The sequence below is a fragment of the Aethalodelphis obliquidens genome, unplaced genomic scaffold, assembly GCF_003676395.1.
Source record: "Aethalodelphis obliquidens isolate GAN/ISIS:26980383/991018 unplaced genomic scaffold, ASM367639v1 scaffold32, whole genome shotgun sequence".
Classification (NCBI taxonomy): domain Eukaryota; kingdom Metazoa; phylum Chordata; class Mammalia; order Artiodactyla; family Delphinidae; genus Aethalodelphis; species Aethalodelphis obliquidens.
The window spans coordinates 2,641,521-2,668,672 of record NW_020837976.1 but is presented as its reverse complement, the minus strand read 5'-3'; the positions used below and the strand labels follow the sequence as shown (position 1 = coordinate 2,668,672).

Here is a 27,152-nt window from a genome sequence, read left to right as displayed (position 1 = left end):
TAAACTACCTCCTGTGGAGGATCTGGAAAAAAACAAAACAAAACAAAAACCTGAAGATATGACAGTGACCTAGAGGAAAGTGTAGTCTAATGAGAGACAAGATATTATATAAACATATTTTTTAAAATTGAAAGTGACAAGGGCATTAGAGAGGTACAGATAAAACACTAAATGAAATTCCAAGGAGAAAAAAATGAAATTCCAAGGAGAAAAAGGTTAGGTTGAGCTGTTGAAAAAATCAGGAAAGGATTCAAGAGGACAACTGAGCTGGACACAGGAAGAGAAATCCAAGAGCCTCCCATTCCACCACCACAATCAACAACAAAAACAAAGGAAATTGTGAGCTAAAACCCAAGCAGTGTAAGCAAGCGGATACTGGTATCAGCACTGGTGGAGGGACTGAACTTGAGATTTCCAGTTTAAGTCTGAACTCCTAGAATGGAGCCAAAGTGATCTGAATTCACTTACCACTAGAGTCAGTAGAAAATAACTCATATATAGGTTCCCAAGTATTTCAGATAACAGAATTATATGATAATGAAATGTTTAAAGATTTAAAAGATGGAAGGCTCAAAACTAACATGATAAAAGTGATTACCAAAAATGAGTAGACAGACAAGATTGAGATAATTTGAGCATCAATAAAAATAATGAACATAACTGAATGACACACACTGAATATATAAAATTACACGTCTATTATGCTCAAAAAAGAGAACGCTCCATTCATGTCAAAAGCAAAATGAAACATAACATATACAACACACAAAACCTCATTTGTCCTAGAGACTGTCACACAGAGTGAAGTAAGTCAGAAAGAGAAAAATAAATACCGTATGCTAACATATATATGGAATCTAAAAAAAAAAGGTTCTGAAGAACCTAGGGGCAGGACAGGAATAAATATGCAGATGTAGAGAATGGACTTGAGGACATGGGGAGAGGGAAGGGTAAGCTGGGACGTAGTGAGAGAGTGGCATGGACTTATATACACCACCAAATATAAAATAGATAGCTAGTGGGAAGTAGCTGCATAGCACAGGGAGATCAGCTCAGTGCTTTGTGACCACCTAGAGGGGTGGGATAGGGAGCGTGGGAGGGAGACTCAAGAGGGAGGGGATATGGGGATATATGTATATGTATAGCTGATTCACTTTGTTATAAAGCAGAAACACACCATTGTAAAGCAATTATACTCCAATAAAGATGTTAAAAAAAAAAACCTTATTTGTCACCATTTAGGTAACTATTATACAAGATATTACTCTGAAAACTGGCAATTAAAGGGAAAACATTAAGATGTATCATGCCTTTCAAGCAGGAACTACATCCCACGGTAACCAATAGCCCCAAACTGATGAGGGAGAATTCTTGTTTACAGAAGAATGCCAGCTGATAAAGAATAAGAATAACAGAAATGGAAAATTATCATTTTATAGTCTGTAATTAAATAATTGATTCAGGCCAGAATCACAAATGGATATTAAAACCATTAAAGAAAGATTGAGGGAGAATTGTATTTTTGCAAGATTTCAAAGTATCACACATTCATCCTCCCAATTTAGACTACTTGGTGGTACTCGGGGGAAAATATAACTCTATAATGGAGAAATGTGGCCACCAATCCCAGAGAGTGGAATAACCTGACAATATCTATATCCTAATATGATACAATATAAAGTAGACAATTTTACCTATAAAGTACTGCTGTCAAAAATGTTTAATCTGGACCTAATCAAGCCTTCAGATACAATTTCTATTTTATAGGAAATAAAGAAACAAGATAAAGAAAATGATGAGAAAAATCCAGAAGGTGGCATAATTTTAGGAAAACAGCCCTACTTCTTCAAGAAGTCAATGTCATAAAAGAAAAAATTAGGAAGGGAGCTTATTCCAGATTAAAAGACAAATGCAATGTGTGATGTGTGACTGGCAGGTTTGAACAAAACTGTTGCAAACAGAGAGACAGCTGTAGAAATATGAATATGGACCAGCTCTTAAACAATATTAGAGAAAATTATGGGTAATCTTTGGTAGGCAAGGTAGTGGTATTGTGGTTAGGTATAAATTATCCAAGTATTTAGGGGAAAAATCTCCTGATGTATGTAATTGACATTAAAATATTTCAGTTCAAAAAGAAATGAAGAAAATACAGCAAAATATGAACAACTGTTAAATCTATGTGATAGGTGTATGAGGGTTCCTTACTATTCTCCTTACTTTTCTATATTTTTAAGAAATTTCATTAAAAAAAAGACTACACAGATTTGAAAAAGAACCAAACAGAATTTTTAAAAATGAAAAATTTGGTTACTGAAATAAAATAACTCAGTTTAACAGAGCTGAAGAACTTAGTATAATAAGCAAGAAAGCTGAAGAAATTACCCAGAACGCAGCAGAGTGAAATGAGGGGACGAAAAATAGGAAAGAGATGTTAAGAGACCAAAGGATTGAATGACAAGGTCTCATCATAACCCCCAAATAAGGAGAATGGAGAAGACACAATATTTGAAGAGCTAGTAGCCGACAGTTTTACAGATATGATTTAAGAAGTGATTAAATAGATTTTGTAATGTATACTAAACAGACTTTTTTCTTAAAAACCTACTTGAAATTGCACTAAAACTACAGAACACCAAAAACTAAGGAAAAAATCTTAATAGTAGCCAGAGAAAAATAATTTTGATCCTGTAAAATAGCCTTATAAAAATAACGGTGAAATAAAAACATTGAGGATAAAAACTGAGGGTTTAGAACCAACAAATATCCTCTAAAGGAACTTTTCAAGAATGAATCTCAGGACTTCCCTGGTGGTCCAGTGGTTATGACTCTGCACTTCCACTGCAGGGGGCGCAGGCCTGATCCCTACTTGGGGGAACTAAGACTCCACATGCTGTGCAGTGTGGCATGGCCAAAAAAAAGAAAGATCAGAAAGGGTAATAATACCAGAAGAAAAGTGAGATGTAAAAAGCAATAATAAGCAAAGAAACTGCTGCACGTGTAGTTAAGTCTTTTAAAAACTGTCTGAATAAGGTAATTTTTTAAAAAGTTTCTAACTTGCAGTGCTGAAAAAAAAATACAGGCCATAAACAGTATGTAAATGGAGGAGATGATCAGAGTGAAAGTGTTTTAAAGTCCTTGTACTATTCAGAAGAGAGTATCTTTATATTTTAGGAAAGCATGGTAAAATTTCAAGGTTGATCAAAAAAATAGAAATAAAGAGTTTAAAAACAAAGTAAAGGATAAAATAAAGATGAAATAACAAGATAAATATCCTCAAAATGCAATACCTGGAAAAGTAAGAACAAAAAAGAGAGGCAGGGCGGGGGGCGGGGGGGGGGGGGGAAGCAGCAACAATATAGAAACAACAAGAATTCATAAACATGAAGCCCTTAGTATTTTTATTCATAAAATAACTTTGTTTGGGATTTGACCTCAATGATTTTCCTGTTGCTCATTTTAATGTAAAATTAGTTTTCCTGAACTTTTCAGTATTATTAGTGGTATTATTCTAAGACTATTGTGCTATAATATGAGATTAAAAAATGAGTAGTTAGGGGATATTTTAATTCTATCATCCCTGTGTCCTTGAGAACCATGATTCTCAGTGTGGAAGAAAGGGGATACAGATATTATTAGAAGAGGTTAGCAAAAGGTCTATAGTCTTGAATTTGAATTTTCAACATGAACTCATGAAGTATTTTATCTATCTGAAAATTAGACAAAGGATATTCAAACCATTCACCCAAGAAGAAATGCAAACTGAAGATCAAGTAAAAAGATAATTGACCTGAATAGTAATAAAGAGAATGCTAATATTAAAAAGGTATATCATTCTTTACCCACTGAACTGGATATTGTCAATTAATACATTTTTGCACAAAACTGAAGAGAATGTAGGGAAACTGAAATTCTCAAACACTCAAACAAAAAATTGACTTATTCATCAATATGAGAATGGGTAAATAAATGGCATCTACACAATGCAGCCATTAAAAAGAATGCTGTCTTATTCCTCAATACCTAGGGTTTTTGCTTGTTGAGTTTTGGGCTATTTTTCAGACAGTTAAAGTTGCTAGAAATCTGACTATTAGACATGTAGACATTACTGCAGATTATTTCAAGTACTAATGGTAATATAATTGTGGATCTCAACTATATCTATTGAAATGTAATAGTTTTCTACTCATTGATAATCTTATATTCCTAAATAAACTCATGCATGCATTCATTCATACACACCACAGAATCTATGGGTCTAAATATATAAACAAACATAAACATGTAAAGACTTCTAATATATAGTCTAAAATAAAATAACATATGTCAGAACAAGAAGTATGATATGATCCCATTAAAAATTTAATAGAGAAGATAGAGGAGGGGGTAAAATGAGGGAAAGAGACAAACATAAAGATAGATAAATCTGGACCTGTAAAGATATTTATTATATACTTAATAGTAGTTACCTCTGGGAGCAGAATAAAACTATGTTCCTTCTATCTTTTTTTTAAACAATCAGCATACATTCATATATTCTTGCTTGAGTAACCAGAGGACAGCAATATAATTAATAGAAAAAAAAAGTCAAAATACCAAATTAGTTTGGAAAAGAAGATAAATGTAAGGAAGTCCTACATAAAATGGTAAGTAGACTTAAACTAAAAATGGTACACTTGTAATAGTGTGTCCAAAAAAATTGTGAAAATAAAAAAAAAATACACCTTTGTAGAACACTAAATTGTCTGCTTTGTGTTTAAATTTACTAAATATAAATAGTTGAATTAATATGAAATAAAACCAAAGAAGGAAATATGGATATAACCAAAGAAAATTTGCTTCTTGTCTTATAGCTGGTGAGACTTTAAGGCCAACGAGGACAGTATCTACACAACCTTTCTGTACCCTATTTCTTACTAAAATAAGCATGAGATTAAATCTACAAAAAGGGAAAAAACAACATTTGAACTTTTGCCTAAATAAAGAAAAACATATGTAAACAATCCATCTGATTGTAACCAATTTAATAACAGGTTTTAACAATAGCATACTATGCTTTACATAATAAATGAAGAAAGGAAACTCACTAAGCTCTGTGATAAGTTTAAGATTCTGCTGTCGAATATTTTCAAACTCTTGTTGTTTCTTCCGCATATGTTCTTCAGTTACTGCACAGCGATCACATAATCCTGCTCTTAATCTACAAAACAAAAACAAAACATTTTCAGAGTAGAACTTAAATGTTCTCATCAAAAAATAAAAAAATATGTGAGGTGATGGATATGTTAATTAACCAGATGGTGGAAATCCTTTCACAATATATACATTTATCAAATCACCATGATAAATACTTAAAAAAATAATTTTATTTGTCAATTATACCTCAATAAAACTGAAATTTAAAAAATTTTTTCAACTACTAAAAGATACTTATTCATATTTGAATTTCAAGATTTTTACATTTTATGAAGAACTAAAGAATTTACTTGGAAAATACAGAGAAAATTAACTAGTTATTATACCTTTAACATATTCCCAAACAGGCTGAAATCATGCTACATCATTTTCTACAGACTGCAATTCTGTAAAAATCTGCCAATTTTAAACTCTATTCAAGGGAACTTATTTATTGAAGCTCCCTTGTTTTAATTTATTAGAGCCAAAATATGAACCCAGTCTCGTACCAATGGACAGAATTTTATCTTAAGCAAGCTTGCATCTGCTTAGCATAGCATATAACACATAATGAGTGTTCAACAACCAAGTTTAAGGTGAATGAATACTAAAGGTCAAAGAATACGAAGTTTAAAAAAAAGTAATGCTCTTTTCAGCATTAAAAAAAGACTCCAGTGTTAGTAGAAATTCAGTGTACTATTTTTTAAAAAAAGAAAAAAGATTACAAAATAGCTTTTACTAATTATTTGTGAGTGCTGAAGGGAAAAGGGAAATACATATATTACACAGGAGGGGTGGGTGATGGAGAGAAAGGTGTATTTCAAAATGTTAATACAGTTATCTTGTAGGTACTAGTAATACAGAAGATTTTCTTTTTAGTGTTTTGCTATACTTTTCAAAATTTCTCTAATTTCATTATATATATAACCAGGAAAAAATATGGTTGAAAAAAATGACACATATCCCACATTAGGAATTTAGAAAATATAAAATCTAAGATAATCATTTTAACTCAATGACCTAAGTCAATAAGATACTAAGTACGTGAGTGTCTATGGAAGTCATAGCATGGTAGTACATGCCATGAATTTTAAAATAAGGCGACAAAACATGAAAACTATACAACTAAAACAAACAAAAAGAACCTAGAGATTTTTATATAAAAGTAAAACTCATATCAACAGTGTTGATATGGATGTAAAAAATAAAGATTATAGATCATAGGTTGCATTAATAGGACTAAAATTTCTAGAATGAAGGAATAAAGCATTGGGCAACATTGTTTAATCGGAGTACATTCCAGAACAGGAATTAGGCCAATCAAGATCTAAGTAAAGATGACGAAGTGAACATCTGCATCTACTGTCGCTTCCTCCCCAAATCCCACTAAACTACAGTAAAGATCTGTGTATATTTTTAAAGACACAAGACTATGAGAACTGGGAGAATGGGAAAGAAAAACAAACGAATTAAAAAGCAAGGAGCTGGCGGACAAATAGAAACTGACCTGAGAATGCTGAATCGCAGGCTAACAATGGGAGAAGTCTAGAACTCTTGTCCAAAACGGTAGCCACAATCCACATGTGGCTATTTCAATTTAAATAAATTAAATTGAGAAAAGATAAAAAACTAGAAGATTATCCTAGAAGGTCCATCATATCAATAATAGGAGTTATAGAAAGAGCAAGGTGGGGGCAGGTACAAAAAAACAGGAACAGAGGAACAAAAAAGACTTGAGACATACAGAAAGCCAAATGCCTAGCATAAATCCAACCACATCAATAACATTAATCATGAATTGATTAAACACTCCAATCAAAAGGCAGAAACTGTCAGACAGGACAAAAAAAATAAGATCTAACTATATGCTGTCTACAATAGACACACTTTAGATCTGAGGATACAAATAGGCTGAAAGCAAAAGGATGGAAAAAGAAATGCCATGCAAACAAAAACCAAAAGAGAGCTGGTTATTAATTAATTAGTATCAAACAAAAGAGACTTTAAGGTAAAAGTGTTACTAGAGACAGTGAATTCTATAACAAAAGGGTCAATTTATTAGAGATATAACAATTAACATTTAACACGAAAGCCCCCAAATATGCAGAGCAAAAACTGACAGAATTGAAGAAAGAAATATATAAATTCGTCAATAACCGTTATAGACTTCCAACTCTCAATAGTGGATAGAACAAGACAGACAGAAAATCAGCAGAGATATAGCAGACTTGAACACACTACCACCTAAACCTACCTGACATCTACAGAACACTCCAGCCAACAGCTGCAGAACACACATTCTCCTCAAGCACACTTGGAACATTCTCTAGGACAAACTATTTTCTAGGTCACAAAACAAGTCTCAATAAGTTTAAAAGCACTGAAATCAGACAAAGTATGTTCTCTCACCACAATGGAATTAAATTAAAAATCAAAATAGAAAAATTCACAAATATGTGAATCTTAAAAACAATGCACTTCCAAATAAGCAATGAGTTAAAGAAGAAATCACAAGGGAAATTATAATAATAGGGCTATAGCTGAGTGAGTGCCCCAGTCTAAAATCCTACCCAGGTCAAAGGATAGCTCCTCATTTTCTTATTGAAAAGTAAAGCTTCCATAACATATACAGAGTCCTCAGTTGACTTTCCTATTCATAGGAAAACTCCTGGGGGAGGGAGAATTGGGAATGGCTGGGGTAAAACAGATAGACAATTAAAAGCAGACTACATATACCATATGTAGTCTAATGCAGAAAATTCATTGCAGTCATACACTACTAAATACAGACAACCAAAGATCAATAGTGTATGAAACAAACCAGTAACATAAAAGAGCTAGTATCCCTGGAAAAATGAGAAGTGATGTTGACATAAAACAAGAAAAGGGTACACGTACACACACGTACATATAAATGATCAACAAACAATTAAAAGTTCTTGGATACTAAACGTGATTACCAAAATAGCTTCAATAATAGGGTTGGAGAGTAAAATAGAAGAAATCTTCCAGAACATGGAAAAAAACAAGTAACAAAAACAAGACAAAAGATTGTAAAGGATCAGTTTATGACTAAGAAGTGCTCCAGAAAGAAAGAACCTATAAAAATGGAGAGAGGAAATAATAGACAAAAATAGTATCTTAAGAGATACTAGTCTTCAAGTTAACAGGATGACTGGACAGCACAATGAAGGAAACACACACACACACACACAATTATGAAATTCAGAACTAGGATAAAAAGATCTTACATTCCAGAAAGGGAAAACAATCTATTACCTATAAAGGAATGAACATTAGAATGACAGCTTTGGATGCTCACAGACAATGAGAAAATGTTTTGAGGGAAAGTTTTGAGGGAAAACTATTTCCAAGCTAGAATTTTATATCCAGTCAATATACCATCTAAATGCAATAGTAAAATAAAAACATTTTCTCAGATATGCAAGACTCTTTGAAAATTTACTTCCTGTGCATTTTTAAGCAGTTACTTGTGGGTGAGCTATAAGGGGAAAAAAAAAAAAAAGGAAAAACAGGCCCACATTTTTCCAACCATGTATACTAGTATATCTTCAAGGTCTAAAATAGTGCCTGGCACAAGACAGGATCTCCATAAATATCTGTTGACTAACATGAGTTGAAAGAAGTAATGGAATTAATGTAGGGATCCAGTGAGAGAAATTCCAGAATTGCTGTTGTAGGACAACCTAGAAAGTAAATGGTCCAAATTAGTACAGAAAGATTTTCACCCCAAGAAGTATGTCTTCAAGAAAAAGAACAAAAAAGATTATAATCAAATAGAATAACAGGCATTAAATAATATTAATGACACGATGAGGAAAACATTTCTAATCTCAATAAGAAAAAAGGTAGTTAGAAATTCTAAAAAAAACAAAGCAAACTTATACAAGTACGTCGTTATCATAATACAGTTATAGGGTGACTTGAGCAACTGATTTGGGACAGAGTAGAAAAGAATCTATTTGACCTGGACATTAGAAACACTCTCCTTGAGTGGCACAGGGGTCATGACAATGGATCTATAGAGAAGGAAATGAATCCTGGCTCAGCAGTGAATAGTCAATAAATAAACATTGTTCATTATTTTCCAACTTCTACAATCAACTTGTAAACAAAATACAAGGGACTGAAATCTGGTAACAGAAAAGAACATAGCAACTATCAACTTTGTCAATATTTATTGGTTCAGCTAACACAAGGCAGAAGGTAGCAAGAGAGGAAGAGTGATGCAGGTAAGGGTGAAAGCATCAGTATCCTCCTGTGATACAGAGGTGAGTTCAGGGAGACTGTTCAGACCTCTCTCTCTAAAATATCTTTATGTAAATATGTATATCTGCATAAATGTATGTATTAAGGTCCAAAAAGAAAACAGCACTAAAATAACTTCAAAAATAGGCGAGGGAGGGAAAAATTATTCCTCTTCATAGCAAGAAGTAAACAACTATTGTCTCAAGTTGATAAATCAAGTGTTGAAGTGAAAATACATCATTTAGAACTTTGGAGAACTAAAACCTGGGACAGGCATGGGTGGGAAAGAGTGGAACAGGAAACTATTGGTTGATGATAACTATACAACTTTATAATGTACATGTATTACTTGAATAAAAATTATAAAAGGAAAAACGTAAAATCAGCTAAATAGTACGTTATACTCCTTTTTTGTCATAGCTTTTTTTTTTTTTTTGCGGTACATGGGCCTCTCACTGTTGTGGTCTCTCCCGTTGCGGAGCACAGGCTCCAGACGTGCAGGCTCAGCGACCATGGCTCACGGGCCCAGCCACTCCACAGCATGTGGGATCCTCCCGGACCGGGGCACGAACCCGTGTCCCCTGCATCGGCAGGCGGACTCTCAACCACTGTGCCACCAGGGAAGCCGCGTCATAGCATTTTAATTTAATAGAAATATATTCTAGTAAACTTTACATAAAATTTTTTTGAGAACTGAGGTACTAAGGACGTACACCTTCTTATCTTTCTGCTGTAACACTTAATGTTTTCAGACTTTCAAGCATTTCCAAAGCTAATAGTAAAGTCTATTTATGCCTTTAAAATTCCAAAGGAAATAAGAATAAAGTTCTCTCTAAACTATTCCAAAACCAAGACATTGTTAAACTGTTATAAAAAGAAACTCAATTTTAACTATTGGTTTAAAATACTTCACATTTCACTTTTATATTTCTCTTTTAAGATCTATTCAAATTAATAGCTTGAGATTCATGCAATAAACATTCAAATAGTTGACCTGATTGTGGTAAATAATTTATACACAGAACTACTAAGCTAGAGAGGCCAAAAAGAGTACTGACACTGAAAGGTCAATGAAAAACACTGAAGGAGTTAAATGGCATTAATCAATCCTAATTAAGTATTCAAATGTCACCCTACCACTTTGTCATTGAAAACTGAACACCTTATTGTTTCCAAGAAATCAACTCTGATATATTAAAATGTCGTAAGATATCATGTTAGACAACCTCTTGAAACCCTTAGTTTCCAAGTTTAAAAATGCCACTGGTATAAACAGTTATAAAATGAAACAATATTCCCTAACTTGTTTATTACATCTAGTTTTCTCCAGTTAACTGCCACTCTTGATAATACCTGTGAAAAAGAGTCAACTCTTGATTGTTCACTGATCCTAGCTTAAATTTAAATGAATGTGAGAAAACAGGCTAGCTCCTATTCCATCAGCAGGATTCTACTGTTTTCCTCTTGCCTATCTTCAACTGCTGCTGTCAGAGAAAGAAAAAACAGCCTCAATTTCACAGGAGAATGCAATTTCAGTAGCTATAAGCAGGTAAACGGGAAAGAAGAGTAATTCTACTTGTAAGGGCTGAAAGTATCATGCATTCTGAGTTATATTCCAGCCTGTTCACGGAGATGAAGAAAGAAAAGATTTCAGTTTTCAGTTAAAACTTACCAGATAAACAAGTATGCTCAACTGTTTGCTATACCCTAAACAGATTTCCTCAAACTTACTCATTTTCATTCAAAAGGGTTTTACTAAACACCTACAGTGAGTACTGTAAGTGCTAAAATACAACAGTGGCCAAGATAATGTCACTTCTTTAAAAGAGTTTACAGTGTACTAAAAAAAGAAAGACAATAAAAAGTAATTGCAATAAAGTATGATTCACAACATTAAAGTGGAAATACACGGTACTATGAAACCACAGAGCACAACTAAGTCGAGTCTAGGAAGTCTGGGAAGGTCTCCTGAAGAATACATTTAAATTCAAATCCATAAGTAAGAAGAGTTAGCAAGACAAAAGAAGACATTTGGTCAGTATTTCAAAAATAAAGAACCACAAATCCTCTGATTATGAGTACCAATTTTCCCTTTTAACAACAGTTGAAATATGAGTTTCCTAATATTGACAAAAATGCTTTTAAAAATATTAAAATCTATCAGACAACTATGGTTTAACTGCTTTGTTCAGATTTTTCTTTTTTAAATGCCTTCTATCCAGTACAGTGACTGTTCCTTAGATTAAGGAAATACTTTAGTTTCTTGAGGGAACCTGTAAATGGTTCCTGTAAATAGTAATGTAATAACAGTACTAGTAAAACACAAACAAGCCACATTAAATTAGAACTTTTTATTATCTAATTTATCTTTACTGAATAATTCCTTTCATCTAAACATCTGATGTTTTCATAATGTGAGCATAAGAAATAAGAAATGCTTCAACTTATGAAGGGTAAACAGCAAGTTGCAGAATTACCATTTAGAAATTTTAACAAAATGTATGTTGCTTTTAAAAGGTCTCAGCAAAACATTAATTTTTATAGATATTTAAAGCTTGCTCTAGGATTATCATTTTTACATATGACAAAATTAAAGTAAAATTTTAAGTAAGGCAGAACTTTACTAAACATTACCTACTTTGACATTTAAAGGCAGGATTTAGTTAGTAGCAATTTAAAAGAAAAATAACCAAAAACAAGCAAAACAACCTTCCAAGAAAACAAGACTAGATAATAGGCAATGTTGAAGACTTAATATTTCAGAGTACTTGTTTTGGTAATTTTATATCAAGCATAAATACTTTGAGATAATCAGTTAAGCTGTAATTCATTTAAAGGTTTATAAAATTAAGACAACACACAGACAAGGCATCGTCAAACAGTAGAAATTGGGAAGTTTGAGGGGCAAATTTAACCTAATTATCCATTAACTATGTGATCCTGGGAAAGTTTCTTAACTCTTTGTCAGCATAGTTTCCTCATTTGTAAAACAGATTTACCATCTACCGCACAGTGTTAAGGTGAAGGTTAAGTGCTGGAAGGATGGGTATAACGTGAGCCCTCACAACTAGCAGATCCTACATTAAAAAAATGATTAGATCTACATTGTTCTTGGTTTCATTAAATGAAGCTTCAAAAAATGAGGGACAAATTTTAAAGTAATCCCAGAAGGAAATTTCAGATTTAAAGAAAGGAAAGAAAAAGCATGTGAATAAAGAAATGAGCTACACTCCTTGTCCCACCCCCAGATTAATACCATGTAATGAATTATAGGCCCACCTACCTAAAAATGTAAAGGTGAACAGAATGAAAGGCAAGAGAACATTTAGGGTAAGAAACAGCACAGAAGTGTGACATCCACCTGAAATTAGTGAAAATAGATGGTAAAAAGAAAATCTAGTTTTTAAAAACTGCAGAATAAAAATGATAATTTTAACAATTAAATATATTAACCGAATAAAGGATGGTAATTTAGAAAATACTTCAATGGAAAAGGTAGGGGCACACATCCACTAACATTTCTTCTCAGAATGAGCCTGGAGAAGAAAAATTCACTTAAGAAGAGAAGCACAAGATGCAAAGAATAAAAGAACAGCCAAAACTTTAAATCATAAAGTGAAGAAATGTTCTGAAGATATTAGAAAGGAGTGTCTTCAAGAGCTAAGATGAAGAACACTGTATCTTGGGGATGAAATGGAGAGCGCACTGTATTAAGCCACTTCGTGTGAAACATAATGAAAACCTTACCTTGTGATTTTTTTTCAGTGTACTGAGTCCTAAACAACTTTGCTAATGATCAACTGAACAGAAAGAATGCTGGAAATAAACACAATCAGTCTTTGAGTGTGGCAACCATGAAAACGTATCTCCTATTGTGGGAAGTAAAATCACCGGCTCCAGCTGTTGTGCTCTGAAATCCTTCACCCGCCAAACAGGTGAACATACCAGGCATCCCACAGTGAGAAGCCAGCCAATGAATGAGTAGAGCAGGGATACCATGGCTCCAGAACTCCCCACTGGCCTTGCCAAAGCTTTCTTAAAAATGCAGTGCAGTCTAAGACCTTCCTTTTTCTCTCTTTTTCAAAAGGGTTAGATGCATGGACATCTCACAACTCTCCCAGTCTCCTCCAGCTCCTTCTTCATTTACCTTACAGGTGTGTTTCCTCCCAAAATCTCTTGAATATCTAATGTCATCTTGATGTTTGCTTTCTTAGAGAACTCAGACTTAAAATTTTCTATCCTTGGGAATCACTGAACAGAAAGAAAGTTCCTAATCTCTTGCCATTACTACCATTATTATATGGAAGGAAGAACCTCATCGCTTGTAGAAAGTAGTGGAGCAGTAGAGATGAGAGAAAAAATATGGTGAAGTAAGAGAAGGAAGTGCTTCAATCACTGGAGAGTTAAAGGCTGAGAAAGATATGCTCTCCACCCTTCCTGCTCAATCTTGTACTACATATCCAGAGAAAATAGAAGGAAATGCTGCACCACACTGAAGGAAGAGTAATTGATGATTTCCTCTTTGATCCTGGACTAGGGAAGAGTGAGACGGACAGATGGCTTTCTAGTTTCCAGATATCTCAGCTTGAGAGAGGGACTAGTCTGGCTGTGTGTACAGACTAGAGCACTAGAGGTTGGGATCATATTCACCAAACAGGAGGGATATTGTAAGTCTTTTTAAGCTTCCATTATGTATTTTTACTTGCATTACCTCATTTAACGTTCAAAACAGCCCTGTGAAGAAGGTATTATTAGTGTCACGCCATATGTTCTTGGCTTTTCTCCTACTCTGCTAATTCCTTTCTCAATCTTTTTTGCTGGCTGGTCCTTATTCTTCATTAAACCTTAGTTAGTATGTCCAAGGATTCAGCCCTGAGCCCTCTTCTATTCTTTTCCTATACTTTTAAAGATGTCCTTAGGAGATCTTATCAAGTCCCAAGATTTTAAATGCTGTTTCTATACAGCTGATGATTTTCAAATTTGTTTCTCTAGCTCTAACCTCTCCCGTTAGTTCCAGACTCACATATGCAACTACCTACTCGACATCTACATTTGGATATAACAGATGCTGTCAGTACCTGCTCGTATCCCTTTGGCATTCCCCTGCTTAAACCCTCCAATGGCTTCCCAATGCAATTAAAATCCAAATTTTCTGATGTCCCTACAGAATTTAGTTACTTCCCACCTTTCCAATATTATCTATCATTCATCCTCTTACTCATTTAGAATCACAGTGGATGCCCTACTCCTCAAATATTTCAAAATCTATTTCCACCATAGGCTTTTGCATTTGTCCTCTTCTTATCTTCAGTTCTTCAAGTGACGGCTCTTTTTTGTATCACTCAGGTCTCAGTTCTAATGGCACCTCCTCAGAAAGGTCATCCCTGACATCCATCAGTAGCCCTTCATTTCCCAATGCTTGTAGTCACTCAATTACATAATTCACTTGTATTTCTTCTTCAGCTCTTGTAATCTGAAATCATCTTATGTGCAGGCCCACTCCCAATCTTTGAAAATTAAGTATCAGCTCCATGACATACTAAGGATAGTATTCCTAGCCCCTAGAACAACACCTGGAACATAGTAAGTACTCAACTATTAATTGTTGAATTCAATTAAGAAGATAGTGTGAAGTTGGAATTCAGATTCATATCTATGATTCCAAAGCATATGGAGCCTTTTCCCACAATTGGCTGCCTATTCCAGTAAATGTGCATCCACTGAGATAGCAGTCATGGAAGGAAGAGTACTCAACTTTAGTTTGCATCATGCAGAATATTAGATTATTCCACCACTAAGACAGAGTGGCGAATTCAAACCACCAGCCTTCCTGTAACATATACAAAAATGAAAATAATGGAAAAATATTAACTATAAATAAAAAAAGCAAGAAACATAGTTTGCTATAAATAGTTCAAGTTCCTAAATAGCACTTACAGTTCAGACAAGGGAAAACAGCAAAATCTGAAAGCCTTTTCTAATGTAGAGTGTTAACCTCAAAGGAGTGGGAAAGAAAAAAGTCTGTACATGAGGTGAAGTAATAGGCATTATCTTGGGAATACTCAGTAAAAAGAATCCCTAGAATGCTTGAAAGTGGAGAAATATGCAAGGAAGAAAAGAGAGTGGCAGGAGTAAGAAAATAAGACAGGAATAGGGCTTCCCTAGTGGTGTAGTGGTTAAGAATCCGCCTGCCAATGCAGGGGATGCGGGTTCGAGCCCTAGTCCGGGAGGATCCCACATGCCGCAGAGTAGCTAAGCCTGCGCTCTAGAGCCTGTGAGCCACGAATACTGAGTCCGCGTGCTGCAACTACTGAAGCCCGCGTGCCTAGAGCCCATGCTCTGCCACAAAAGAAGCCACTGCAACGAGAAGCCTGTGCACCACAACTAACAGTAGCACCTGCTTGCCACAACTAGACAAAGTCTGCGCGCAGCAAAAAAGACCCAACACAGCCCAAGATAAACAAATAAAATAAATAAACTAAAAAAAAAGAAGACAGGAAGAGAATTGTGAAGCAGTTCCCACCTATTTAGAAGTAAAAATGGAATGAAAGCATCAAATGCATTAGAACACTGCTACTCTTGAGCTTGTCCTACAACAAATACCAGATAAAGAAACGTCATTTAAAGGGTAAACTGATGTGATTGCTGTAATTAATGAAAAAGCAAACCTGTAAGTTTGTTTTAATTTCATAAAATATTTATCCAAAGTTGACACAGAGTTGGAAAAAAGATCACTTTAAGTCTCAGAACTGATTACAAATGAAAACCAATGTATACTCTCTATTAAGAGGGAAATCACCTCTTACACAAGAAGACCCAAGAACCAGACTCACCGATCTTCTAAAACTTTAATGGTTTCATGAAGAACTTTCTGTTGCTCTCTCAGCTGTTGATTTTTGGTGAAGAATTCTTCTAGTCTCTGTGCATCTCTAAAAGTCAAGAAATAAGTCATTTTTTTTAATGGAAAAATACTCTAACAAGACTATTCTGTCATTAAGAACTCCAAAGCATGATCTCACCACTTACATATTATGAATTCGTTATATCAAAACAAACAATTTAGAAGGTGAGGTTTGAATATCTTGTTAATCAGAGTTCAAATTATACTAGAATTTGCTCTGCAGTATTTGTATGTTCTACAGAAGTATCTTCCTAAGCACCAGGTATTCATTATACAATGCTGGAACACAGATGGAGTAAATTCTGATGCCACCACTGACTCAACATTGTCAAAATTGCTATTAAAATGTACACTTACTGTTTTTTTAATTATTTTATCTACATTCAATAATGTAAATAGGTAACTCCACTCATATCATTCCTATTCCAATTATGAGGGATTTGTACTTTCTATTTTACTAATTTTTGTGTTGCTTAAACTTTTACCTGGTATTACTTTTAAGCCAGGGTTTACTGTGAAGTAGAAGTACACAAACCCTACATCCTGAAGCCTAGGTTTGAATCTCAGCTGTCATGTACCAGCTGTGTGAGCTGGTGCAAGTAACCTAAACTCTCTGTGCCTCAAAAAATGTGGATACATTAGTAGTATCTATTTCATGAGACATTTGCAAGGACTAAGTACTAATGAATATACAGCATACAGAACAGTACTGGCACACAGTAAGTTCTATTTAAGTATTTACCATTTTGATTTTAGTCAGGAAAAAAGAAAGACACCTAAAATTTTCTTCTAGTAAACTACCTGGTTACTTTCCAAGGTTGTGCCATATTTTACCTCTCCATCATTATACTTCAATCACATATATAAAGTATGCATATATTTTAATTCTATGAAAACCCATTAGAAATTGAATCAGGATTCTCTGTGTCATCTGGAATCTGAAAATATAGCATAATACCGTGGTTCAAATATCTTCTCCCAGCCCTCTCAAGGGTCTGAAATATCAAATCAAATAAAGGAGACAAACCAGTCTGCCAGAAAAAGGAGATGTCCAAATGACTGTGTCAAAATTGCTGAAACGTAGAATGTAATATCACTGGCAACAAAACAGACAAGCAAAACAACTAAGTCAAAATGTCAGATACCAATACGAGGGTACTTCTTATATACTGATTGAATATTTGATATTGAATGAAAAGCCAATACATCTAAGAATGGCCTCCTGCTATACAACAAATATTGTTCTGGTAGCATATGTATATATATATGAAATTTTGGAAGTAATAGATAGCTGAAGCTAATAATAAAAAAATTTTCTAATACTTCTAGAAAATGTATTTAATTCAGAAGCAGCACTAGGTTTTCACTGATCCTATTTTGGAAGTATTCAACAGTCAACATTTCTATTGATACATGTGTAATTTTGTAAATGAATCTGTGTAAAAGAGGAGCATTAGTCATGTGCAGAGACAACTATCATCAAAACACAAGTCTGAAGCAATTAAGTGATAGACAAATATAGTACAGTTACTGATTTCTTTTCTAATTGCTTCTTCCAGGTGGGAATCCCTAGGACTGAGATACCTTACAAATAAAGCTGTTCTAACAATATGGAGACCAGACATCCTGTTACTGTACCCTGACTGTCTATCATAAAATATACTTGGAACAGAGAGTTATGGTCATACAGGCAACTCTGAGTTCTTGGTCCCACAATGCAATGACCTATCCTTCTACAAAATAAAGCATCCCTTTAATTCTCTGATTACTCAGGGGATTTAGTTACTTACCCATGCTTCCAAAATGTGTAACCCCAAGCTACCTAAGGTAGGCAGGTACAGAGTAATTACAATATATATTAAAAGGCTGCTAAGAGGATCAAATGACTGAGAACTATACAGTGAAGTAAACCATTATTATCACCTACTGAACAACAGCTGTGTTTCCACTCTTTAAGATTCAGAAATGTTTTAGGTGATTTTTGATAAAGTAATATTCAACAGTCATTTACGAATTAAAGGTTTTTCATGTGGTTGCTTGGTTAGAGGTATGGAGAAATACATTTTGTATAAAAAGTCTCAGTTAAAAAAAAGTACATTTGTTATAAGCAAATCTAGATCTTTTTTTTTTTTTTTTTTTTGCGGCACGCGGGCCTCTCACTGTCATGGCCTCTCCTGTTGCGGAGCACAGGCTCCGGACGCGCAGGCTCAGCGGCCATGGCTCACGGGCCCAGCCGCTCCGTGGCACGTGGGATCTTCCCGGACAGGGGCATGAACCCGTGTCCCCTGCATTGGCAGGCGGACTCTCAACCACTGCGCCACGAGGGAAGCCCAAATCTAGATCTTTTAAAAAAAATTTTTTATTTATTTTTATTGTTTTTGGCTGCATCAGGTCTTAGTTGTGGCACGTGGGCTCTCTAGTTGTGGTGTGTGGGCTTAGTAGCTGTGGTACGCGAGCTTAGTTGCCCTGCGGCATGTGGGATCTTAGTTCCCTGACCAGGGATCGAACCTGCGTCCCCCACATTGGAAGGCGGATTCTTAACCACTGGATCACCAGGAAGGCCCTAGATCATTTCTAACTATGCCTAATCATTCAATCTGCAGGAAAATGATTCTGATTCTAGCTAAGAGGAAATACTATTCTACAGCTATAAATCTATCATTTAAAATAGTAACATTTTAGAAAGTAAAATTACTAGGTCTACAAGAAGGATCCATTTTTAATAAAACTAAATTCCTTCAAAAACATTTAGTGAATGTAGTTTAAAATATAAAATCAAATAGCAAACACAATGTTTCTAAAAACTGACCAACATTTTGATTCTAAAGGATGTCATTCTAATCAATGGTTGTTAATCTAGGATTTATAAGGTCATTTACTTCCAACACTGAACCAAGGTACAATATAAAGAGCTCACTGTCTAACTACTGATCAACTCCAAAATATTACACTTTGGGTATTATAATGGTAAGAGGGAACAAGAATTCCTATACAGTATTATTATATATAAAAGAGGAGACTTGTAGAATAACTCCAACAAACAGTAATTAGCTATTTAGTGTAGTATGTGTTAAATCAGCATACCAAGTCACTGATAGTACATACTCATCTTCTGATTAACAGTGCTTGTAGCCACCATCACTAGCTGAGCTATAAGCAAAGGTGAAGATGAAAACAATAGAATAAGTGTATTCCATAATTTTTAATCTCAAACCACTCAAAAACAATTTCACCACTGAGGAAAAGCCTCCTTATCAACAATATACTTACTTATTCACTTAATCCTGGAATACATATAAAGTAGTGTCATAATTAGTGTAAGCCAATCATGTTAATTCAATTCTCTTTGCCAGTTATTATTTAGGAATGAACATTGTCAATGAGTTAGAGGAAGTCTGCTGGGGGCTGCTTCTGACAAATCTTTATAATTAGTAAAAATAAAAGGACACAAAGATGTTGTGCAAGTGATAACTAGAATGATGACGGCCAGCTTGACATACTGAAGTGAATCAAGACTAACAGGGCAAGTCTGAACACTAAAGATGGCAGAGAAGAAAGACAGAAGTAAGTGATAACCAGTCCTAGAATCTCCCTACTTTGGGCCTTCTATGTGAAAGAATACATCTTCTTTACCATAAAAGTCCCTTCTGGTGTTTTTTTGGTCTCACAGTAAGAAAATATGATAAACTAATAAGATATACATCCTAAATTTAAATGTTTAAAATGACACCTTTAAGGTAGGAACAGGTACATTTTCAACATGCAAAGCATTTAAAAGTGTCAGTGATTAAGAATCCTAAAATTATTCTTCAAAAAAACTGTTTTAAAAATTTATGATTTCTCATTTCTGTATCTAGGTCATCTTCCAAACATGACTTTACAGGTGTAATGGAAAACTTCACAATTTCTATTTTCAGATTATAATAGCAAAAATAGTGAGGTGTGTTTTGATGAGTGGTTGGTAACTCCAGCTTCTGGTTACAGTCTTGGAAGCTTTAGAATATGAAGGAACTGAGACCTATTGGTATATACTGTAAAGCAAATGCAATTATTATTAGTCACAATGATATTAATTTTTGTTATGAGTAATAACATTCTATTATGCCATCTGTTTCAGATTCCTGAATGCGGAAGGTCTAAAGAACCACGAGTAAAATCTGCTCCTGACTTAGAAAATCAGATCTGATTCTGGGCTTAATAACCAAAACAATTCAGGGGAACTGCTGGTAATTTCAAATTAGTTAAAAGGGGTCTCAGAATATCCATTTAGTTCCCATTTCTTATATGAGTTAGAAATCCCAGACTTATTCTGCTCCCCATCTTGTAGTATCTTAAATTCCAGGTATCAATCATAGTTGAGAAAAAAATGCCATTAACAGATCAAAATGATTTATAGATCAGTTTCCATCTTAATAAATATTTTAAGGAAAAAGATTATACACATATTAAAATTATGTTAAAATATAAATATATGCAAATATTAACTAAGATTATACTCAAAATTATTCTTTTTCCTTTAGAATTTTGAATAACTTGCTGTCAACTACACAAGGTCCACACTAAGTAAAGCTAACTTCCTTATAAATAAAACACTGAATTCAAATAGGACATCAATATCAATTACTTTATAAATAGGACATCAGTGTTATATATGCTGATACTTACAAAATTCGTTCCTTTTTCAGTTTGGTTACTTTTACTTGTAAACCTGAAAAAGAAAAAAATCCTCAGTATTTTATTTATACATTTTATCGTTTCAAAAGCAGTTAATCTAAGTTTCTTTATGAATCTAATGCTACACTATTAAGTTACTTGAGCCTGGCCTCTGAACAATGAGCCAGGTCCCATTAGTTTGAAAAGTGTATTTCCCTCACTTGCACCCTTAGGTCACAAAAGAGTATTTGCAACATTATTGCTTAGTCTATTGTATGACAGCCAAATAGAATGAAATTTTCTCCACCTAAAGTGAGTTACTTCCCAATAGCATGGGCAAGCATATAATTAGAAGTTCACTATAAATGAAGGTTTATGTTCTGGCATAGCCTATGTATTTTGATAACAGCAATAGTGCTTATGCAGGCTCAAATCTTCTGGGATTAAAACAGATTGTGTCAGGAAGTCCGGGACTAGGAACACAATTGCTTACAAAAAAGTACTTAACATAAGGCAGTACTGTTTTTAGCTCAAGATATGTATTACATGTGTTATATGTATTTTTAATTTTAATTGAGTCCAATACAAAATAGAAGACCACTGCCTATGGGACTTGGGTAATTACTGTTAAGAAAGCAGGCTGATGAGCATTGAGACTGCAAGAAAGGATATGAACAAAATAAGAGTGACATTCCTCAGTCTCAGAAATAATTAAAAGGAGAAAAACAGCCATTAAACAAACATGAAAATATATGCAACACCACCAGCAATATAAATCCAAACCCAAAAAATTACTTAGCAAAATTATAAAAATTATAATACCCAGTGTTGATAAAAGTGTTGTAAAACTACACTGCCATGCTTTGCAGGAGGTATTATAAATTAGCACAATTCTTTTGGAAAGCAAGCTAGAGATATATAACAGGACTCTTTTTCATCAATATCCCACATCTTAGATTCTAACCTAAATAATCCAAACTATAGAGAAACTCATAGTCACAAAGAATATTAAACAATGTATTGAAATATAAAATGCTTAAAATAGGGACAAGTTTAAGTAAAATATGATGTAACCACTAGACAGAATAATACACAGCTATTAAAATCATTAAGTATAAAAGAATAAGTCTATTTAGCAACACTAAACTATTTGGTTCTCTATTTTCTCTATGCTATTTTCTGCAATGTGATTATTAAAAGGGGGGAAAAACTTCTGTGTTTACATTTTCAGATTCCTAAACCAATTTTTTTACTATTCTACAATTTTCCCACTTGTGGATATTATATTCACTTTTAAAAACAGTGCCTAGAAAGTTTAAAAATTCTATATCTACTTAAGAATTTCTTTTATTTGGGGCATAGTTAATCCCCAATAAATGCTTATTAGTTAACTAATTTCTGAAAAATTAAACATTGACTGTCTTTGGTAGTTTATGGATTCTAATAAGTTATACATTTAGAAAATCTTTCCATATAATTTGTATAGAAACATTAATAAATTTGTCACTTCTAAGAACAGGATTTTTTATTATCTGTCTGAACAACATTATTTAGCTAAGTAAGAGTTTTAGAAAACAGACCTATACATTTCTCCACAATCTCCCCCTCCCTGGTGCTGACTAGAGATGAAATTAAAAGTCATACAGATACTAATGGGGAAGTCACCTTTTCTTACTGCCCAAGAGGTAAGGATTTAATGCCAGGAAATCCAGTTATTATGGAAAAATAAAGGCCCTGGAGAATTTTTTAGTTATACTTTTGCGCTATATCTCAAATTTCACCTCTAGGAAATGTCCAACTGATATGATACATTTACCCTCATTTCTATGGCCTATAATTTGAATAAATAAAATGTTATGAATAAACCTGTAATCAAATGTTCACAGCAGCTTTACTCATAACAGCCAAAAACAGAAACAACCCAAATATCCTTCAGTGAGTGAACTGTTAAAAAAAACAAAATGAAACAAAACTGCAGTACATCCTTGTACCACATGTACTACTCAGCAATAAAAAGGAAAGAAGTATTAAAATATGCAACAACCTGGATGGACTACAAGGGAATTATGCTGAGTTGGAAAAAAAAAGCCAACCCAAAAAGTACACCCTATGTGATTCCACATACATAACATTCTTAAAATGACAAAATTATAGAGCTGGAGAACAGATTATGGGTGGCCAGGAGCTGGAGGGGTTGGGGTGGGAGGAAGGTGGTTGGGGACTTAGCATTAGGGACCCTTGGTAATCCAGGGATCTACACGTTAGTGAATTAAAACACACACACAAATGAGGGCATGTAAAAGTAGCAGAATCTAAATAAGATTGATAGATTGTATCAATGTCAATTTCTAAGTTGTGCTATTATACTATAGTTATACAAGATGTTACCACTGGGGTGAACTGGGTAAAGGGTATATACTACAGTGTGAATCTACAATAAGCTCAAAATGAAAAGCTAAAAAAAAAAATATGGAAAAATATTTACCCTAAGAGTTGGAATACTGTTAAAATGTAAATTATTATAATAAAGGGAAACATTAGTTTTTCACTGTTTAAAATAAAAACTGGTGTGATCTTTTGATTTTTTAAAAAATCTTTTCCATCTGTCAAGTTCATAGCTGGAGAAGCTTCCTTCTTTTTCAGGTAATGATGACCAACTCACAAGGCCTTGAAAGTACTTAGTAAAGCATCAAATCATTCTTGAAGAATTAAGAAAAGAACTTGTGACCCTACTAGGCCAAAGACTAGAGTCAGCAGTTTTTCACTCTTTTACCCTTCCCAAAGTGTGTGAAAATTTACTTGCTTTTAGATTTTCTTGTTTTTTAATTTTGGCCGACTCTAAAAGTCAGGTCCGCCTTTAGAAGTGAAAAGTGCACCCAAGATGAAATGGATTATTGCCATAAACCATTTTAAGAAAAGAAACAATGAGACAGAAAATCCTTATAAACTTCAAAAGAAAATTCTTGGGAAATATGGAAAGACTACTCTTTTATCTTGTAAGCATTCAACACCTGTGAGGCATTTGTTCTGTCATGCAGATCAGCCCTGAAACAGGTTTATGTGTGTATGTGTATGTATGTGTGTTTAAATTTTAGCATTTGCCATTCATCAAGTCAATTAGGCATCCACAATTAGAACCCCTATAAAGTGTGCTTTAATCCTGCTCCACACCCATCGGAAGGAATGAGGCTATACAACAATGCAGCTCCTGTATGAACAGGTAGTCTGTTCAAAAAAGTATTTAGGATTGTAACACTGGCAACCTGAGACACCTAATGAGGAAACAACGCTCAAAAGACCAAAAGCGCTGCACTACAATTAACCTTATAACGTGTATGTGAATTTTCAAAGAAATGAAACAATTAAGGGCCCATATGTGTAGTCACGAACATAATACAAGAAACAAATTTAAGTAAGAATTCAGAAATAAGCCAAGAATTCAATTTGTTATAAACAAAATAAAAATCATTGCTATGTTAATTTTTACTCATTCTCGTTTGCTACCCAGAATAAACCATATATGTATGTACTGTCACTGTAAAACAAGTTATTTATGGTTCTGAATTATAAATTGTAAGCCTAATAACACTTCTTGATAAATAGTGGCTTTATATATAGCTCAAAGAATTAAGCTTCTACCAAAAACACAACTACTAGTATTTCTGTAACTGCCTAATCAATTATTTCAACTTCAAAGTAAAGACACTTGTCTTTATGAGATGCAGCCATATTTAAGGTGTGCTTAGTTTACTCTTAAGATTTAATGATCTCAAAATGGGTAAATTAATTTTTTGTGGATATTATCGAATTTATATTAACACAAATGGAAAATAACATGTGAGAGTTGATGATAGTGCTTTTTTTTATTGAATTATAAATGATGTATAATATTGTTACAGGTACAATATAGTGATTCCCAATTTTTAAAGGTTACACTCCATTTATAGTTGTTATAAAATATTGGCTATATTTCCCGTGTTGTACAATATATCCTTTTGTTTTTGTTTTTGGCCACACTGTGCAGCATGTGGGATCTCCGTTCCCGGACGAGGGATCGAACCCAAGCCCCATGCAATAGGAGTGCGGAGTCTTAACCACTGCTGGGTTAACGGACTGCTGGGGAAGTCCCTACCCTTGTAGCTTATTTTATACCTAATAGTTTATACCTATTAATCTCCTACCCTATATTGCCCCCCACTTCCCTCTCCCCACTGATAACCACTAGTTTGTTCTCTGTATCTGAGTCTGAGTGAGTCTGCTTCTTTTTTGTTATATTTACTAGTTTGTTGTATTTTTTAGATTCCACATATAAGTGACATCATACAGTATTTGTCTTTCTCTATTTCACTTGGCATAATACCCTCTAAGTCTACCCATGTTACTGCAAATGGCAAAATTTCTTTTTTATGGCTGAGTAGTACTCCTTTTTTTTTTTTTAATGGCTGAGTACATATACACACATCTTTATCCATTCATCTGCTGATGAACACTTGGGTTGCTTCCATATCTTGGCAACTGCAAATAATGCTGCTATGAACATTGAGGTGCATGTATCTTTTCGAATTACTGTTTTTGTTTTTTTTTGGATATATACCCAGGAGTGCAATGGCTGGGTCATATATGGCAGGTTTATTTTCAGTTTTTTAAGCAACCTTCATACTTTTTTCCACAGTGGCTACAACAATTTATATTCCCACCAACAGTGTATGACGGTTCCCTTTTCTTCACATCCTCGCCAACATTTGTTATTTGTGCTCTTTTTGATGATATCCATTCTGACAGGTGTGAGGTGATATCTCATTGTGGTTCTGATTTGCATTTTCCTGACGACTAGCCTTTCTTAATGACTAGGACACTGATGTTATGGACCAAAATTACTTGCAATTCCTTTCATTGCTAATTTGTGTAGTCTTAATATGAATGTTATCTTTTTGGAATTTTTGATGAAACATCTAAGAAAATAAATGGAGCAATCCAAAACTGAATCAAGAAATATTTATCCTGTCATATTAGAGCCTCTATACTTTCTGTTTCTTCAATGGGGCTCCAATTCTGTCCTCAAAAATCTGCCTAGTTTTCTATGAAATTGATTACCTTATTTACCAGATATAGAAAACATTACTAGATGAGATGTTGATGGTAAAACATAGCATGGACAAAAACCATTTATTAAAATGGTGACATTATGAAAAATATTCTAAATTCCATCTTATTACCTGTGCTTTTTAATAATAAACCTGATACTGAAAGGGATTTTAAAAGGCAAAAAAAAATTGTATCCAAACAAGTTCAGATGCATTTAAGTTCTTATGCGTATCTAAGAAAAATTATGTAACTCAGGTACCACCTTCATATCTTTTCTTTCCCTTTTTTTTTTTTTAACCTGACACGAAGTTTTAAAAGCAATGACTGAATTTTAATTCCTATGTATACTTCAAAACCTGTAAAGTCTGGACAAGTCCATGTTTGACGTCTTTCAAATAGCCTCTTATACTGGTTTCTCCAAGTGGATCCTCTACTTTAAAAAAAAAATTAAGTACCCTTTAGGCATGTCTTTGATGTTATCACAGAGTCACAGGATCTAATTTTATATGGAACTATCTGGAACACATTGACAAGGGACTGCCAAAAAAAGTCTTCCTTTCAACAAATTTGCCTGGGCCCAACCAAAATGTTTTTAAATAACATACTAATTTTTAAAAAATAGTGCATGATCATTTAAAACTTTTAAGAAACCATAAGTGATTTTGAAATTGGCAAAAGTAGCCTGATCAATATATTATAATATGCTGGAAGTTATCTTCTCTCATCAGCTCAAACATATATCCAATACCTACCATTCATAAAGCATATAGATATTAATCAAAATCATCAACAACTTCTGTATTCCTCCCTTAAAGTTTTTCCATGTATATAAACTAATGCTCCTGCGAGTGTGATGGCTACTAAGAGTATGGCCATGAGGAGTACACACTTTAAAAAGAAATTATCCATTATGTAATATTTGTGAGTCTTATATGTTCTGTAATCTGATGAATAGCATATTGTTCTTATCAAATATGTTATTTATTTTCTTGATGCTTCCTCATCATAGAGGTCTCCTGAAGACCCTGAAACACCAATGAACATGAGGAAGAAAGCTGCCAAATACTTT

General features: G+C 33.9%; 1 protein-coding gene across 9 annotated transcripts in view; it reads right to left on the bottom strand.

The window, feature by feature from the left end:
• Positions 1 to 27,152, bottom strand: part of RBBP8 (RB binding protein 8, endonuclease) — a 96,140-nt gene that overhangs the window by 45,475 nt on the left and 23,513 nt on the right. For all 9 annotated transcript variants that reach the window (XM_027127590.1, XM_027127592.1, XM_027127588.1 and 6 more), the window contains 3 exons: positions 21,011 to 21,053; positions 16,278 to 16,373; positions 5,088 to 5,200 (listed from right to left, as the gene is read on the bottom strand). In XM_027127590.1, the coding sequence (XP_026983391.1) occupies positions 5,088 to 5,200; positions 16,278 to 16,373; positions 21,011 to 21,053 (252 nt within the window). The remainder of the gene's footprint in view (positions 1 to 5,087; positions 5,201 to 16,277; positions 16,374 to 21,010; positions 21,054 to 27,152) is intronic.